At 34.3% G+C, this 18,051-nt stretch overlaps 1 protein-coding gene across 5 annotated transcripts in view; it reads right to left on the reverse strand.

Annotated features, from left to right (window-relative positions):
* LOC108724538 (uncharacterized) overlaps positions 1–18,051 on the reverse strand; it is a 271,946-nt gene that overhangs the window by 140,980 nt on the left and 112,915 nt on the right. For all 5 annotated transcript variants that reach the window (XM_018450965.1, XM_018450966.1, XM_018450970.1 and 2 more), the window contains 2 exons: positions 14,107–14,187; positions 11,883–12,105 (listed from right to left, as the gene is read on the reverse strand). In XM_018450965.1, coding sequence (XP_018306467.1) covers positions 11,883–12,105; positions 14,107–14,187 — 304 coding nt within the window. The remainder of the gene's footprint in view (positions 1–11,882; positions 12,106–14,106; positions 14,188–18,051) is intronic.

Below are 18,051 nucleotides of genomic sequence, written 5' to 3' on the forward strand. Positions count from 1 at the left end.
TTATTATTGAGATATTACATATTAATTATTACACATCTTTTTAAGTAAAATAACTTGGAGAAATAAACAATCTATTTATTATTAATAAATAGTTAATCAATGTTTACTTTCTAAAAATAAAAGTTTTTGAAGCTATTTTTCTTGTACAAATACTTATTGCACTCATTGAATATATCGCATTAAATTTATTTTATTCATTGTGCACATATGCAATCTTCTCTTTAAAAGAAAGAATAAAATAATAAATTTGCCAAGGTTTTTGTGGTTAACGATATTACCATTTCATGCAGAACGATTTAAAAGCGTTAAGCAGCTGTTTTTTGAACAGCAACATTTCTGTATACACCGAGATTGGAGACGTCATGACGTTCGAATTCCCCAGTGTAACAACGAATATGCAACTGCTGCAATGCAATTCCGTCTGTAAAATCCGACGCGGTGTGTAACGCCGTTATTTCGACCGGACCGAAATAATTGGAGGTAATTCTCTGCGCTGTTGTTTTTAATCGATCGCCCGACCGTTCGCCGATTACGTCGGTGCGCGTCCACGATTTAATTGTAAAATCCTCGGTATCGCGACGTCTGCACATGACGCACTGTTTACTGAATCTGATAATAACGTTGCATGCACCAATGTCATTAACGGGAAAATAGAAATAATCAAGTTTTGGCAATGTTCGTTTCGGCCATGAAAACAGATTCAATTAAAAAGACACTTTGGCCGTGAATTACAGAACAAATTATGTTGCATTCAATACGGTACGCGTGAAGTATTTGCAATGTAATATCACAAAAGACCCTCCGTGATGCGAAAGTGTTACGGTTATGCGAAGCGGATCTCACGAAAATTTATGCGCGCTGTATACACAATACTATTTTTAACTCGGCCGTTATACAATGGACAATTAGATTCGTTCTTCAGGATCATACATTTTCCACGCTTTCGTAAACGGTCTGATTATCTCGCACGCGGTTCCGCTCGTTACTCCATACGGTGATCTTTAATCGTGATCAGACCCAACGCCTTCTCCGACTTGTACCACATCGTGATGTCATAATTAAGTCACAATCCGCAATAAAATGTGTGATTTCCGAGCTGACATAAGGTCGGTTAATCTGACTCTAAAATTACTAATTGTATAAGTGAGAAATCACACGCTTTATTTACCTAATCAATGATAAAATACGGAAAGAACGGTTTTGCTGAAGTATTAAAAAAATTTAACTCTAGATATATATATATATATATATAAATCTCAAATAACTTGTTTGTTATTAAAATAATTATGTGGAATGTTCAAACTAGTTGCTAGAGTATTAAAACATTTGCAGCATTCTCATCAACGCTTAAACATTCTATATTATAATTATTTTGATGATATAACAAAATTATTTTTAGACCGATATCTATGATTCGATTAAACTTCGATAGATTCGCATTAAACTTTTTCTCACTTGAATAGAATTAAAATAAAACTTTGAATAGAATTAAAAGAGAATGTATTAATCCTTAAATGATTAAGAACTAAAATAAAGTTAAGAAGTAATTCTGCTCTGTTATAAATAAAAAAGAAATGCGAGCGGAGGAAAAGAATATTCCAATAATAATCTTGATTATAATTTCATTTTTCCAAGACAAATTTGTCCAACTAAACTCTAACATTATATTAATTATAGCCTACGCTCTAAGAACTAGCTACTTGGCAGAAGTAACTTGTCGGATGTCATTAACTCTTTTCTCCATCTCACAGTCGCGCTCACGGCGCTGTGCAGAGATATGAAATCGCTAATTAGCTAAGGTTATCGACGCGCCGGCGGAGTCGAGTCGCGTTTAACGAACATTAAACGCGCGAACATGGAAAGTAACGGCGCGATCCACGCGCAAATTATCGTCCCGTGGAGACGAGTTTCACGGGATCCATCGACGCGAAATACTTTGATGTCCTCGGCCGTTTACGAGTCACGTATCCTGCAGGTGGTTAAAGGGTTATAAACGTAGGCATAACTATTACAACTGGACATAGCAACGACGACCGGCGAGTTTGTGCAGCATACACGAGTACTGCGTAAATGTCCATCTTAAAGCTGATATTTCAGCACGTCCTTGAGCTGGACGACACCTCTCGATTTCGCGTATAGGTTGTGTGGAATCTATAATTATTAAGTTGGCACAGTACAACGTGTAAAATAAATTGAATGAAACATATGCGGATATTTAGCCTTCTCGTTGCTAGTCTGCTGCTCTGTTTCCAATATATTTTTTCTGCATTTGATTAATAACGGCAGCTGCGCTGTTTCCAGTTTAAAATTAGCATATAATCAATGAAACATTACTAATTAACACTTTAAATTAATAAGTGCATATTTATAAGAGAGAGAGTACACAGATTACATATTTTTATTTTTTAGATCTTAATCTTTGGATTAGAGCTTAAGAGCGAGAAAATTGCGTAGAAAGTCCGACAATCATATCGGCACGCAATTATTTCTGAAATTAATTCATTTAAAATAAATTTAGAATAGTTCAACATCTTAACGTTCAGACCGTTAGTGGCGCTTCTTAGTTTAAAGTAATTGTTAGTAAATTGTTAATTAATATTTACTTTCTACAAATAAATTTTTTTTATAAAAAAATCTCTCATGTACAAATATTTTTCACACATATTTACTGTATATAAAATTCCTAATATCACACACACACCTTAAAATTAACAAAATCCATTCTGAAATCCAATCCACCTAAAAGATTTTTGAGAGAGCTCTGAAATCGCACGCGATAGTACCTACTCGTAATATTTTCATTGAATTTATCGTTAAATCTGAGGGAAGGTGACGTGTCAATTTCGCTTTTGATGTTATCCCGGTAACGTCAGAAAATCGTCGCCCTCGATTATACCGCCGCGCGCGCCGTCAAAAAGAGCACAATCACGCTCCCGCACCCAGCTAATTAGGGGTTTATAATTAGTCGCGAATAAACTCTCAACAATTATGCACGTGCCTCGCGCACTAATTAACGAGGACAATGGCCTTAGTTGGACGAACACGAAAAAGCGCCACGCGCGTATGCTCTCTTTCCATCGTACTTTAATTAATCGAAGAACCTAGCGTGCGCTAATTGGAAAGCGAGCCGATAAAGTTCGCCACTCATCGCGAAAAGTCTATCTATCCTATCTATAATCCTATCTATTCGTTTGATAATTAATCTGTAATAATTAATTTGTTTCGCGTTGTGCAGAAAGTGATAAAAGAACCAATATGAATTTTTCGGTACAGAAACTTCCGTGTTTTCTCTCGCTCGTTTATATAAATACGAAAATTAAATTTCTCCAGCATAAAATATCGGTGATTTTTTACATTTGCACGGAAAATTACAAATTAAAAAATGTTGTCAAATGCAATGAAAGAAAAATTTTTGATATTTGTGGCTATAATTATATGATAAAACAATTGTAGTATTAGACAAAGTATAATTTAGAACCGTAAATGTGGAAATACCGTAAATATGAAAATAATTATAATTAAGAGTTTTATTTTTATAGTTATTGCTGTTATAATATTAATAATAATAAATATACTTACATTTAAAAAAAAATATATATATATTAAAAATGTGATTATTATTATATAAATATAATTATTATCACTAACATTGTAGCAATAATACAAAAATGGAACTTTTAATTAAAATTATTTACCATGCGATTAAGGTCACAGATACATAAACTTTGCTCTTACAAGTATGGGGTAAGAAGATCGTGGAAGTCTCTTCCTAGACAAATTATCGAGACAGTTATTGCTGGGAAAGAAAGCGACGCTATAAATTATAATTTTTCGTGTAAAATTTTCATTGAATGGAAGTCGCTTCTAAAAATAAAATATTTGTAAATGAAAGAAAGTACTTGGAATATCCTGCATAATTAATTAGAGATATACAGGTAATATATTACCTTGATGTTAGAGCTCTATCATCCATCATAACGTAATGACAGTGATATATCTTTAGTGCTTAGTAAAAAGAACTTGAGATTTTTTTTATTTTATCTAAAGTTTTACAGAGCGTATATCTGCATATTCAAAAACATGCTACTAATCGTATTACAAAAGTGACACGTATACTATTATTATTAAATATCATCATATCAAGTAACCAATACATTGACAGACACTGAAAAAAAAGTATTTGATATTTACAACTATAATTACATAGTAAAATAATTGTGGTTAAAGACTCTATTTTTAGTCATTACTGCTATAATGTCATTAATCAAATTGAACAATAATTATATTTATAACTGCTATAATAAATTAAACAATAATTATATTTATAGATCATCTATATAGAACTATAAATATAATTATTATTAGCATTATAGCAATGATAACTATAAAAATGGAGTTTCTAATCATTTAATTAGATTATGCAATTATTTTATGCAATTATAGTCACAAATATTAAATACCAAACATTTGTTTTTCAATGTACAAGAAAAAAATCTTCTTTTACTTTTGTAAAATTCGATACCGATTTATACTGCTATTTTTATTGCAAGAAATTGCGCAAAATATTTCTACAGTTCAATATATCGAATAAATATGTTCAATAGCGTATTCCGCGGGGGTCTTTTAAATGTTCACTTAGATATTAATTATGCAGAAATCCAGCACGTACATGGTGAATCGCACGATTTGAGATTAGAGATTTCTAATTGCATTCGTGTGGTGTAATTGCTTAAGTCCTCGGTTTCAGTGGTGAAATATTAATGATGCATTACACCGCCGAGCGTGTTTTCGCCTTTTAAAGACGTCACGTGCACATTCAATATTATAAATAATGTGTTATATGATTGTAACAATATTTATAGTCCTCAGAAATGAGGTGAAAATGCTACCAGATGTGCGATGACCTAGAAACAATATTTATTACATAATAAATTATCACGATAATTTATGAATCCCAGTAATTAGATTCAATATTATATTTATTACGCGATTTGCTTCTGTGACATTAATTGAGAGGATTGGCGGAATAAAGACATGATTTTACTTAGGCCCTTTTTTCGGAGATTAGCACAAATAAACAAGGAATTGATGTTGTTTACATTAGTTAAATATGAACGTGTTTCGATTGTCCTGTGGTGGTGAAAATGATATAATCTAGAAAAAAGGCATAAATGATTTAAAATTATTTTTTTAATGAGATTTTTACCAGAGACTGAACGAAAATGGTACGACAATAATGTGTTTTCATTACAACATATTTATGTTAAAAAATCTTACGAAAACTCATCAGATGATGATTAAACATATATTATTTCGATTTATTTTGTACAAATAAAAACAAAATGTATTTCATATTCATTTTGTATTTCTTCTAGAAGAATATGAAAATAAAAAACATTTCTGCAATTCAGTCTTTTCTTTCTGTCGATTCTTACAATATTATTATGTTCAATATTCGAAAAAAAGGACTAAATGCATTTTTTAAATTGCAAATAATTTTTTAAATATTGATCATAATAGAGAAATATTATAACATATAATTTCTCAAAGACATTAAATATACATTTAATACTGTTCCTATTTATGGTATAATAAAAAAGTATAACAAGTTATTTTAATTTTTATTAAAATCAAGATTTTGTAATTAGGCCTTTATTCTGCGAATCCCCTCAATTTTTAATTCCTGATTCAATTTGATTGGCTATCCTGCCTGAATATCAATTTCTTAAAAAGGTTTCTTGTTGCACATTTAACTTTATAGACGATGCAATATTGGCAGACTCGAAATCGTTGAATAGTCACGGGTATCAATTCAATGCAATATAAAATCCCGAGTGTCAGAGGATCTAAATCATCCCTTTCAGTTCGTCATGCGCGATAAAACGATGGCTGGCGTCGTATTTTTGCAACGATGATCGCGGCATGACGAAACAATGGCATCGCGACGTGATAAAACCGGCGACGCCACGCGTGCATTCGCGCGAACGCGCGTGTTGCAGCGACGCAGCTGAAATTTCCACGAAGTTTCTCACGCAAACTAAGTTCGCCGATGCGATATAATATCTCTGAAGATATTAAATAACAAGATAAAATTAATAATCGAATTCTCGTTACTGCAACTCGTTACTTACAGCGCCACTTGTGTTCGTTTCTAATACAGATTGACTTTAATCTCGATTTAACTTACTTTTTATTCTTTTCTAAGAATTAGAAAAAGATAAATAGGTAAATTTACCGAGATTATAAAATTAATCTATATTGATGAAAATGGACATTAAATGTGTTATTCGTTGGAGCGTGGTAAAATTTTTAATCGCAAAATGAGATGATTGTACTACATCTTAATCGTCCATCTGCAATCATATTTTTACTCCTTCCATCTACAATCTGTTATTTTACTATTCTAGGTTTTCAGAAAAATTCGAAGTTACTTTTCAACATTTCTATTATCAAATAGTTTTTAACGAGATTTTTTTAACCAAATATTTTAGAAGAGAGAATCGGACTTTGTTCTCCTTCATTTTGGAGAAATTTGAGAATGAAATTTCGTTTGTACAAAAAAATCCCCTCAAAAAAGGGTTAAATGTGATGCGCACAGTATCAATATCTTCTCATTTGAAAATATATTTTCGCATTTTTTTATCTTCTATTCGTAATGGACAAAATTCTCGTTCCTAGTTCTAATAATTCTGTTATCTCGTTTTTGCGAGATGCCTATAATGATTCCTTGAACTTAAAATTGCAACATTTAAATCGATATGTAAAGAAAATTTTAATTAAAAAATTCTCCTCTCTCTCTCTCTCTCTCTCTCTCTCTCTTCTCTGTTTTCGGTTTCTTCTGGGAAAAGAGAGTACGAGCCTCGAATTTTCTGCGTAGTCTCGGTGTGCGACAGTGCGGCCCTGCAAAGTAGCCACGGACGGTGCTTGTCAGCCGAAATTCCGGCCTTTATTCGACACGGTCGTCGCCGGCTCGAAACGAGCCTGCTCTCGCGCTCTCGCGTATCGGCGACGCCTACTCTACTATTGTAGCTGTCGTTCAAAGCGCGCGTCCGCGGTGGCGGATACAATATGGGACTGTCCGTCACGACAGAAAACCGCGCGTTTTCAGGAGGGAGGTAACATATATACGATACGCGTGTCCTGAAACGACGCGCGTATCGCCGTGGTGTGTCCCTCTCGTTTCACGGGACGCCGCGTCGAGTCGATTCGGCCTGCCAATCCCACCATATCGTTCTCTCACTGAATATAGGCGGCTTTTTCCCACCGTTCTCGCGCATATATTGTGCCGAAGTGATACCAGGGAGAAACATGTTTTTCGTTTATTCGTCTTATCCGACGTAGCGCTTGTCACACGTGTCATATCAGCGAGACTTGTCATTGTAGAATCTCTCGTCGAGAGATTCTCGAATAATATTCGACGATGGAGAGAAGCAGAGGAGAAACGGATTGAGCTTAAATGTCAGAAGACGTATATGTATTCCTCTATTTACGACGAGATTTCTGAGTAGAATAGAGAGTTTTTGCAATAACGTGAATCCAGGTACGTTTATCTAGATACGGTGAACGCTAAAGTCACGTTATCCTTTTCTTAATTAGTTGTTAAGAAGAAGATAACCTGACTAGCGTTCACCATATCTAAATAAACGGTATTGCAAAAACTCTCTATTGCTTATGTATCCAAAACAGCACATGTTGAAAAGGTTTAAAGGTCGTGTTTGTGCTCTCAAGAAACAATCACGATTGTATAATGTAATTATAAGCACGTCACTGCAAAAAGATATTGTTTGCTATCATAAATTTTCATATTACTTTAAAGTTGAAACTGAAGGAATAAGCCCGCTCTATCCTAATATAACATTAATAATTATTTCAATTACAAGTTAACAAATACTTACCTCTCCGTCTGCAATTAATCTAGATTTTTTTTGTTCAGCCCAAGTTTTTTTTATCATTCTAGGCATTCAAAAGAGGTGGAAAAATTCAAGATTACTTTTCAACATCTATTTTACATTACCAAACAGTTTTTTAATTCAAATGTTAAAAGCTCTATTTAATCCACCCTCCTTTATTTCGAAAAATTTGAGAACGAAATTTCGTTTATAATAAAAAAAACTCAAATTGCAAACGAAGAATTAATGAACCTCATTATAATCCACTCACTCATTTTCAATCTAATATACCAATCAAAAGTCCGAAAATTCATAAGTAGAGGAATACATGTACCATGGATTTCTATGTAAACAATTTATAATCGGTTCTGGCAACTGATAGGTTAAGATACTTAAAGGAATTTTAAATGGAATTAGAATTTGAAATTTTGTTCGCAAGAGATCTCAACGTTCGCAGAATTAATATATGAAAGCCAAACGGAAATGCTTCCTGTCGCTCTCATATGGCAAAGGCGATAAAAGACGATTACTTTTTATACGATAAAGTAACTTCCGAGCGAGTCGACAATACGCGCTCTGAATCACTATCCACCGATAAGATGGCAAGCTAGCGCGACTCCTCTAATTCATGCTAATTTCGAAGCGGAAACTTTTTGCATCGCTTAATTCAATTAGTTCCGCTGTTTGAATGCGGCAATTAGCATATTAACCTGACTAAGAGCGAACCTACCGCGTGCTGAGCTGTGCGCATGGACGAAGTCGCGACTTTTCAACTTTTACCCCTTCACCGTAGTGTCCCGCTCATTATCCGAAACTGTTTCGAACGCTATTATGATGCAAATTGAAAGCTAATATTTTTGCCTAACGAAAATATCGTATTATCGTGGCGAAAGTAGCAAGGCGTCGTAAATCCGTCAAAATCCAATTTCGAATCGTGTTGACGACGCTGCTCGCGCGAATTTGCATAATCAAGTTGTCCAATTTCGATGATAGACGTCACTTTTAATCCAATTACTCACTGCTCCAACAAGGAGGTCAATGTGTCGATTTCGATCGAACGCTGAAAGCCTAACTAATCGATACCTAAAACCTTTGATAAATAGAGGATTTTAATTATGAATGCGCATAATCTAGCGATTTTTAGTGCGTTAACAGCGTTACTCTCTGCAACAAAAACGGGTCCAGCAAATTTAGTTACCGATGATTTATCAAAAATAATAAAATTTTCCTAATCAGTCTCCGAAGAGTCGAAAGAGTTCGCAGCGAGATCGACGTAAAGCCGAAGGTTGGACAGGAAAAGTTGCTGAGCCAAAACTCTCCGGTGTGCTCATCGTCGAAAGCGCGGAACGGACACAATAAATGATCGCTTCTACAACTTCTTTCGACGAGCTCTCATTCAAGGCCGCCGGCATTGTCGGAAACCTTCCACGGCTGTCCGAATGAATAACGCGTGCGCTTTTGTGCGCCTGTCGGAAAACGTTACGCTGCTCCGTTAATAAGTCGTACGATAAAATTGACGCAACGAGTTCTGCGGACACACGACGTTTAAAGCAATAATTAATGTCGGGCATGCGGAATGAGAACGTGGATAATGCGGGGCTATCTCAGTACATTAATCGGACGTTGAACACCTCCGTGTCGCTTTTATCACGATATATATATATATATATATATATATATATATATATATATATATATATATATATATATATATATATATCGTGATCTACCAAAAGATATGTTTGTAAAAAGATGTATAAGTGTGTCGAATTTTGTGTCCAGATATTTTTAACATCACTTTAAATCAATGGAATTATTGTAATTCAATGAAGTTATATCTAATCAAATAAGCTATTATTAGAATAATATTATTAAAATATATATAATAATGTTCTGAGAGAGATCTTATAATTTTCAATTTTTGTGTTTATAAATTGTTATTAACCTCATGGGTCAATTTTAAGCAGAATCGTAAGACTCTGTCTTACGTAAGGTAAAAATCACTGACTTGAGGTTATTCGAAAAGATCATTAATCTAAGGAATTTCCCTAAATAAGCTTATCCTATACGCTTATCGCGAAATAAAGTATGTAAGATACACCTTATAAGATTGGTATAAATAAAAGGAAAGACTAAAATATATAAAGCACATAAGATCTTTCCGATAAATACTATCAAATTACTTCAAATTTTACATTAATGCAGAATATACAGGATAATTCTTAAGTATTCTAAAAGATTTTTAGGAGTTATTTTTCACCTTTTAATTCAAGACAAAATTCCGTATTATCATATGTTTGAGACGATTTAATTTCAAACAAACAAGGTATTAAAAGTTGAAGAAAAAGTTTTATTTTTTCAAAATTTTTCAAAAATTTTGAAAATCGCTCGAATTATTTTAATCTTTGATACATATACAAAGTTCCATCAAAACTACACATAGTTATTTTCAAAATTGAAAAAAGGTTTTCCCTTCAACTTTGACCTGTAATGTTAAAACTAAATTATTTCGGACATATGATCATATAAAGTTTCATTTTGAATTAATGTGAGGAATCATTCCTTAAAATCTTTTAAAATACTTAAATACCACCCTGTATATCAGAGGATTATCAAACATTTAATTTAAAATCAATCTCAATCAGGATGAGTCTCGTACCTGATAATTTGCGAGGTAATATTTTTGATCAAAAACATAGTCGGAAGGGGTAATCAAAATCGAGCAAATTAAATCGCAAATAAAATTGTTACATTTAGTAACTTTTCAGAGATGTACTCGTTTCGAACGCAAATTGCATTTCGCGGCGATTGAACTGGAACGGAGTTCTATATACAATAACGGTAAGTTAATTCTGCGTGAAGGTTGTTTAGCGTATCCACAAATGAAATTTATTTCACAGATTTGAAATCGTTTTTCCGTGCGTAAATTAGTTTACGCATATCATATATATATCGTTAAATCGTATGTTATATTGTATGGCATTTAATAAGAGAACATTTAATAGAAGAAGAAATAGAGGCATTTGCCGCTCTTTATAACAAACTTTATCTTATTCTCGATCAAAGTAAAAGTTCTTGATCATTTCGAGTTTAATAACGCGAAGAAGTTCTATTTAAATTTTTTTCTTTTCGTTGTCGAGAAGAAGAAAGAAAAGTAAAGGCTTGATTAAACGCATGCAAATGCAATTGCACGTGACGACGAAAGAGTTTAATATCTGTCGTGCTTTATAAAGTCATGAGCGCGTGAGAGGAGGGTCAAATAAATTTCATTAACTCGTTAGGTCTATCATCGTCGTCCTCGTTGTCGTTGTCGACGTTACGCAGCGCACGCGAAACATCGTTAATTTCGAAGTAATCGCTGTATTGGCGCGTGCGGCGAATATCCTGTTCTCTTTCACGCCCTGACGTAACGAGAAAGAGGGAGAGGGGGAGAGAGAGAGAGAGAGAAAAGACGCGATCTAATTTACTATGGAGATCCTACGTCACCCCCGCCTGTCGAGGAAATCAATTACGTCGAATGAATACAACATGAAGGGTGTAAAGGGTTAGCCGCGAGTTCGCGACCGGTGACCGGAGCGTTGAGCGACACGAGATGCGTTGCGCGGACACGAAGAGGGAACTTCAAGAGTGAGAGCCGACGCAAAGAGCCGGACAGATTTGATTTGTCAGGACACAGAAATCACCGTTGACAAATCTCGTTATGGGTCGACCCGACGCTCGTGATTAAGGCTTAAAAGTTCCTGCCTCTTGCGCTCGAGGAATCTTCGATCACTCAATAGAGACGAAAGTTTTGTAAAAATGATGAAAAAGCAAGAGTGTTAATAAAAGTACCAAAATAATTAACAATTTAGATGATATAATTTGGTAGAAATAAATAAATAATATATTTACTATATAAATTACGTTGTAAATTACTCATTAAATTTTTCCCTTCTTTCGAAATATTAGAACAACAAAGCAGCAAAATATGCATTCTTAATCAACGTATCGAACCTTAGCGGGATCGGACTTCTCCTCGTGTTCGTTGAAGGTCTGCGAAGCTCTGGACATGGTGTTCCTTCGAGTTGTTGTCGTGCCATCTTGCGAGGGGCGCACAAATTCGATTCTGCCACCCTCGACAACGATGTTAGGGGCTGGTGGGTAATTCTCCGTGTTACCGACCGTGTCGCAGTAACCCAAAAGGCTAGCTTTTTCCCCGTATAAGGGATGGATTTGCCTGCAACAGAGGGTAAAAACTCGCTGGAGAATGCTTCGATGACAGCAGATGGTGCTTCATGTCGGAGAACCGACGTGTTTATAATAACGCTTCATAATTATTGTATTAAATTTTTCTTTGTATGTAAAATATAAAATATTTAAAAAATATCAAACATTATTATTCGATTAAGTTTTAGCTGGCTACGTCAGAGATCTTATGTACCAATAATTTTATATGTAAGCTTTAAACTTTTATTCCACTACACAATATATAATTCTCATTATGTTGGTGTTAATTGTAGCACCAACTTGATGTGGATTTAACACTATAGGATTTTAATCCATATCATTTTAAAATCTCAGGTGTTGATACAAACATCAAGGGTTTTAAATTCACATCAATATGATATGCATTTAACACTATGGGATTATCATTAAAATCACTGATACAAATTCTTTTTAAATTCACATCATGTTGATGTTAGATAATATTAACATCAAGACAGTAAGAATTATATAGACACCGATTTTAAATCCATACCAATATTTTTTTAGAGTGTATAACAAATGTTCGATATTTGTCTCTTAATTTCTCTCGTGTAAACACGGATGCTTTATAATTTCGTTACTCAATTAAATTTCGCAATTAATTCACGTGAGTAGCGTAAAATGCTTCTGGATCGACAAGCATGCATTCTAACGTTGTGCAAGCAAGAAAGAGTGACTTTAAGTGCAATGACAAAGGCAATTCCCTTGACAATTTTCTTCGCAGCATAGCAACGTGAGATTCGAGTGCAAAGTATCGGGTGACCGATATTGCGCGGACAGATGCACTTGCGTATCAATGTCAATAATCTCGCCGGGAACGGCGCTGTGCGACCGACGGCAATGATAGGATTACAGAGCAGGAATCATTTTTACATTCCACTTTTACGACGATTATTCTCAAGCTTTAAATCCATCAGCCTTAAGTCTCCTTGCGACGCGTATGCAAATGCGTGTATGCAAATACCAATCTCTCTCTCTGTTCTCTCTTCATCTTTCTCTCTATATCACTTTCATCACAAGGCGACAAAAATGTAAGATCAATAAAGACATTGGAAGTCTGTCGAGATTTAAAAGCAAAACTTTCAAGTTTGAGAGAAAGAGAGAGAACATTCATTCATTGTATCGTTAAATCTGATATTTTTAACGAGTACGGGTTACAAACGTAAAAAAAATTACAATAATATAAGTTAAAAACAAGACCGCCATATGAATAAATCAACTAACAATAAGTAAGAGGAAGCGCCAACTAGTCAAAGTTAGATGATGAAGTATTGTAATAATTGTATGTAATTTATTTTAAATATAATTTTTTAAATATAATAATAGTGCGCCAATTACTTTTAAATTTGCAACACAATCAAATTGAAATAATAATAATCTCATAAATTATATTTGATTCTCAATTTGAAGAAATATTATTGCCAAAAATATTACCTCAGTTGGGATTCGAGAAAATTCGGATCTCCCAAAAATTTGAGTGAACCAATTTGATCCTCCAAAGATTTGAGTGGTTTGGGACATATATGCAGTACAGGTATAATGTTGATACGATGTACCATAATATCATGTATACTTTTTGTACTGTTACCGTACAGTTACGCCTTACACCGCCATCTCGTGGCAGTACCGTAACCGTATGATACTGGTATTTTGTGCGAGTATCGCACGCTTGGTTATCTAGGATGTGAAATGTGTTATATTCGACACGTTTCCAACGGTACAGTAAATGTTACCTTTGTATAATAATAACGATTTAAAAAGAATTATTACAAATATACAAAAAAAATTATTTAAAATAATATAATCAAAATTAAATTTCAAAACGTTGAAAAATATAAATTAACAGTAAAAATGATTTTGTTGGTTTTATTTTTGTCTTTTGATAGTTTTCATAATATTGACATTATTTGATAATATTTTCTTGTACTAATTAGCATATTGCATAATTGTGCTGAAATTTCAATAAATTTACCTGGGGGATGGTATAGAGCGAGGCTTGTCAAGCGCCAGATCCGAGCTGAGGGGCGAATCGGGTCCGCGGCCGCTGGAAGCCCTAAAACATGAATGGAATTATTGTTAGTTAAATTAGTATTCCAAAGCCAGTGGCTAATGATCGATCGATATAGCTATTTTATGTCCAACATTAGAGTTCAACAACGTTCTCTAAAAGTTTGTCAAATCATATCAGACAATAATATCGCGCTAAATCTTTTAGATCTCGCTATTTCGGACAAAAATTCGATAAATGTGATCTGTAATTTATAAATAGAAAATAACATTACACACAATTACAAAAAATAATTTTCAAAATAATTAAATATATATATATATATATCTTACTTACAATAAATATACAGGGTGGGGTATTTTAATCGCCCCAGGAAGATATCTCAGAAACTAAGAAAGATAGGAGAATTTAAAACTGTATTCTAGAATACGCATTCTTATTGATACTTTTACATATTAATACTCTATACTGATATTCATACTTTTTCATAATATATTTTTCATAATTATTCTTGGTAATATGTAGTACTTATATAAAGATGCTTTTTATCAACATTATTATTAAATTAATTATAAATTAAATTTATGATGTTATCATATTCCAGCTTCAATTTAGGCATTTTAAGACTAACTGTATTCGTCACACAATTTAAAAAAATTAAAAAAATATATATTTTCTTGCAGAAGAGATATATCTAATAATAAATGCCTACTAGAGATCCAGCTCATACAAGGCGCTTCCTACTTATTTGTACATTCTTATTTCTAACACACAATTCATAATTGTAAAAATAATCGCAATACAATTATTGCAGGAATATTCACATAATAATTGTACATGAATTAATATTCGTGTTTATCAAAACATGTATTAATCAAAACCCTTGATTTGCTCATCTAGAGAGAAAGCATTTGTATTCTTTACACACTTTCCATTTCGACTTACAACGTAATCACGTCTGCTCGATTGAAACCAAATGAGCCTCGATTCAACATTCGCGCGTGGCGGCTGATAAACGATTAGAGAGGTCCGTTAGGCACGCGCAATAAATTCTACACGAACGAGGGGATTCGTTCGAGATGTGCCTCGCGCATGAGTTCGAGAAACCGCATGGCTATCTCACAGGAATGTCGCGCGAGATGAAAAGTTCGAAGACCGGAGAACGTGGCGTTGCGCAAGAGCCGTGATTCCGTTTGTGTAATACCTCGCTCACGCGTGCACTACGACTTCAATATTCATATTTCATTCGCCCGTCGACTAGATATCGACCATTGATTCTGGCACTCGACCGACGCGACGTGAGATAACAAGTCGGTCGAATAATGCACAACGCGGACTTCGATAGAATAATAATTTGACAGGATAAATATAACGGACGCTAACCGCGCGGTGACTACGGAATGAAATTAGTAATTGGAAATAAAATTAAAAATTTATGTTCGATGAAAAATTGTATAAATATTAGAGAAACGATTAAAGGATTTAATAGAAATATGAGAATTTAATAGAAGCAAAATATTTTAAAATCAGACATCCACTTCTTTCTAAAAATCACTAATCGAAAACTGTGACAACCGGCCCCGGTCTCCCCGAGCAATTTTATCGCATCACGTTCTTCGCAGGGACCAATTAAGTGAATTAAGCAATGATAACTGTCGATTGCAACAATAGACTGTGCAGCGTCGCCATGCAGCCTCGCCGGCAGTCGTTTATGTGGATCCGCTCGGCGACGGTGTTTTTGCTCCTCCCCGGTCGTTCGTTTCCGCTCGCAAATCCTCTCAGACCGCCGCATTTGGAGCTCTTGGCAGCCGCTCAGACGTCCGCGATGAAATATCTAGCACGGGTGACTTTGATCTTCCATGGCGCGCGCTCGAAAACGAAGAAGATGCGCGGGCGTGCGTGCGTATTCACGCTCGTCGCGAATGCGCGGTACATATTGCTCTGAGAACCAGGAAGTCCCGTTGCTATGTATGTGTGAGACGTTTGTGATACCCGGTGTCAAATGTCGACGAATTTCTAACGTCGTCATTTGTAACGTCGATAAATTTTAACACAAATAAACATAAATATTTTAAGTTTAAATTAAAATACACTGTTAAGTTCAATGTTATATGTTTATACAATGTTAAATTACATCCAAATTTGAGTTATTTTTAATCATTTCTAGATCCACTGTTCTTACTGAATGTGTCGTTAATTTAATTAAATCGATGGAGTTAAATAATTTAACTTAAAAAAATTAAATAATATTGAATGTATTAAATAATTTAAGAAAACGTATTAAATGTAAATTTTTTTAAATGTATTAAGTTTGACTCAAACTTAGTTTTTTACTAACTGCATACATTAGTATGAATATTGTTTATTATGGAACTAATTACGGAAATGGATTGATTTACATTTAACTCACATGGAAGTTAAAAATAACGAAATTTTATTTTACTGAAGAGATTGAGTAGCCACTGCTCCTTTAATATCTAACAGTATACAGAAATTTTAATAGATAAGCATGTATATTTTTAGTTTAAGTCAAAATAAAGATAAACTTGTATAAATCAGGGATCGTATCATTCAGCTTGAAAAATCGAAAGATATTTTCCTAATCTTTCACATAAGTATTCCGCAAATCTTGAGCTTATTGGAGGCAACGACAATGAAACTTTTCAATCGAAAGTGATGCACTTTGTAACTCAGCTTAAGGGGATCCTAAAGTGAAGCTCGAACTCCGACGAAGTCACCAGAGATCGCTGTTTTTCCAGCGCATCTACATTTCTTTATATACTACCATACCAATATCTCACGCAACCTATGATACATGTAGTCGCACGTTCGTGTCAATTTTCGTATAACAAATTCGTCGCGATAAAGCGTCTAAGTCTAATTCTAGGAACTCGACGTTATTTGTTCATGCAAACTACGTGTTTGTGGATTACTATTTCGTAAGTACAGGTTGCAAAACTTTCGTATCAAGCAAATATTGTCACGACTTAACAGCTTGAGATGCCATGTTACACTAAGAAATGGTAAAAAATATATCCATTTCGAAATTTTTGGTCGTTCTCGGCATAAACTCCACCTCACAAACACGCATTAATACGTATACTTTAATCCTGGAAAAGGATTTTCGAATCTGTGAAAGAGAAAAAAGTATATTATATAAAAATTATATGATTTAATCGGTAATACAACGGCTTTAGGATTCCCTTAAGGAGGTGCTGAAGTGACTAAATTATCACATTATAGTCGTATAAAAATTTTCGAATTGACTGAACGGAATAAAAAATCCTTTTATAGGACTAAAGTAGACGCAAAATTAGGAGGCGGTGCAGTTTTCGGATTTTATACTAAAATCGAAAAAATGTTAAAAAATTTTTTTTTACTTTTTTGCGATTTTAATACAAGGTTCATTGCACCACCTCCTAATTTTGCATCTACTTTAATCCTATAAAAGAATTTTTTATTCCGTTCAGTCAATTCGAAGATTTTTATACGACTATAATGTGATAATTTGGTCACTCCAGCATCCCTTTAAATGAGATGAAGAAAAATTCGCTTCAATTGGACACCCGATACACACGCAACGTTCGCGCAGGACACACGCTCGCATGCCTGTCGCGCGACAGCTGCGCCCGTATGGAAACGCAACGAAATCTCGCTGACCCTCTTCCTCGCATTCTCAAGCGGAATGGAGGATGGGTGAATCACCCTCACTAAAATTCTAAAATCACCGTGTTTCCCAAAAGTCTATTATGGAGCACTTAGAGTCACGCGCCTCGGTATTTCTGCAGTGCGGCCTGCAACAGACCTGGTTGACCCGCGCTAGTTGATGATCGTTACACCCGGTGCATATTGGCTAAAAGTCGACGTTTGCTCGTGAATTACCGATTTGTTGATGTTCAACGAAAGCCT

Source organism: Mycetomoellerius zeteki, unplaced genomic scaffold (genome assembly GCF_001594055.1).
Source record: "Mycetomoellerius zeteki isolate Tzet28-1 unplaced genomic scaffold, Tzet1.0 scaffold308, whole genome shotgun sequence".
NCBI lineage: Eukaryota > Metazoa > Arthropoda > Insecta > Hymenoptera > Formicidae > Mycetomoellerius > Mycetomoellerius zeteki.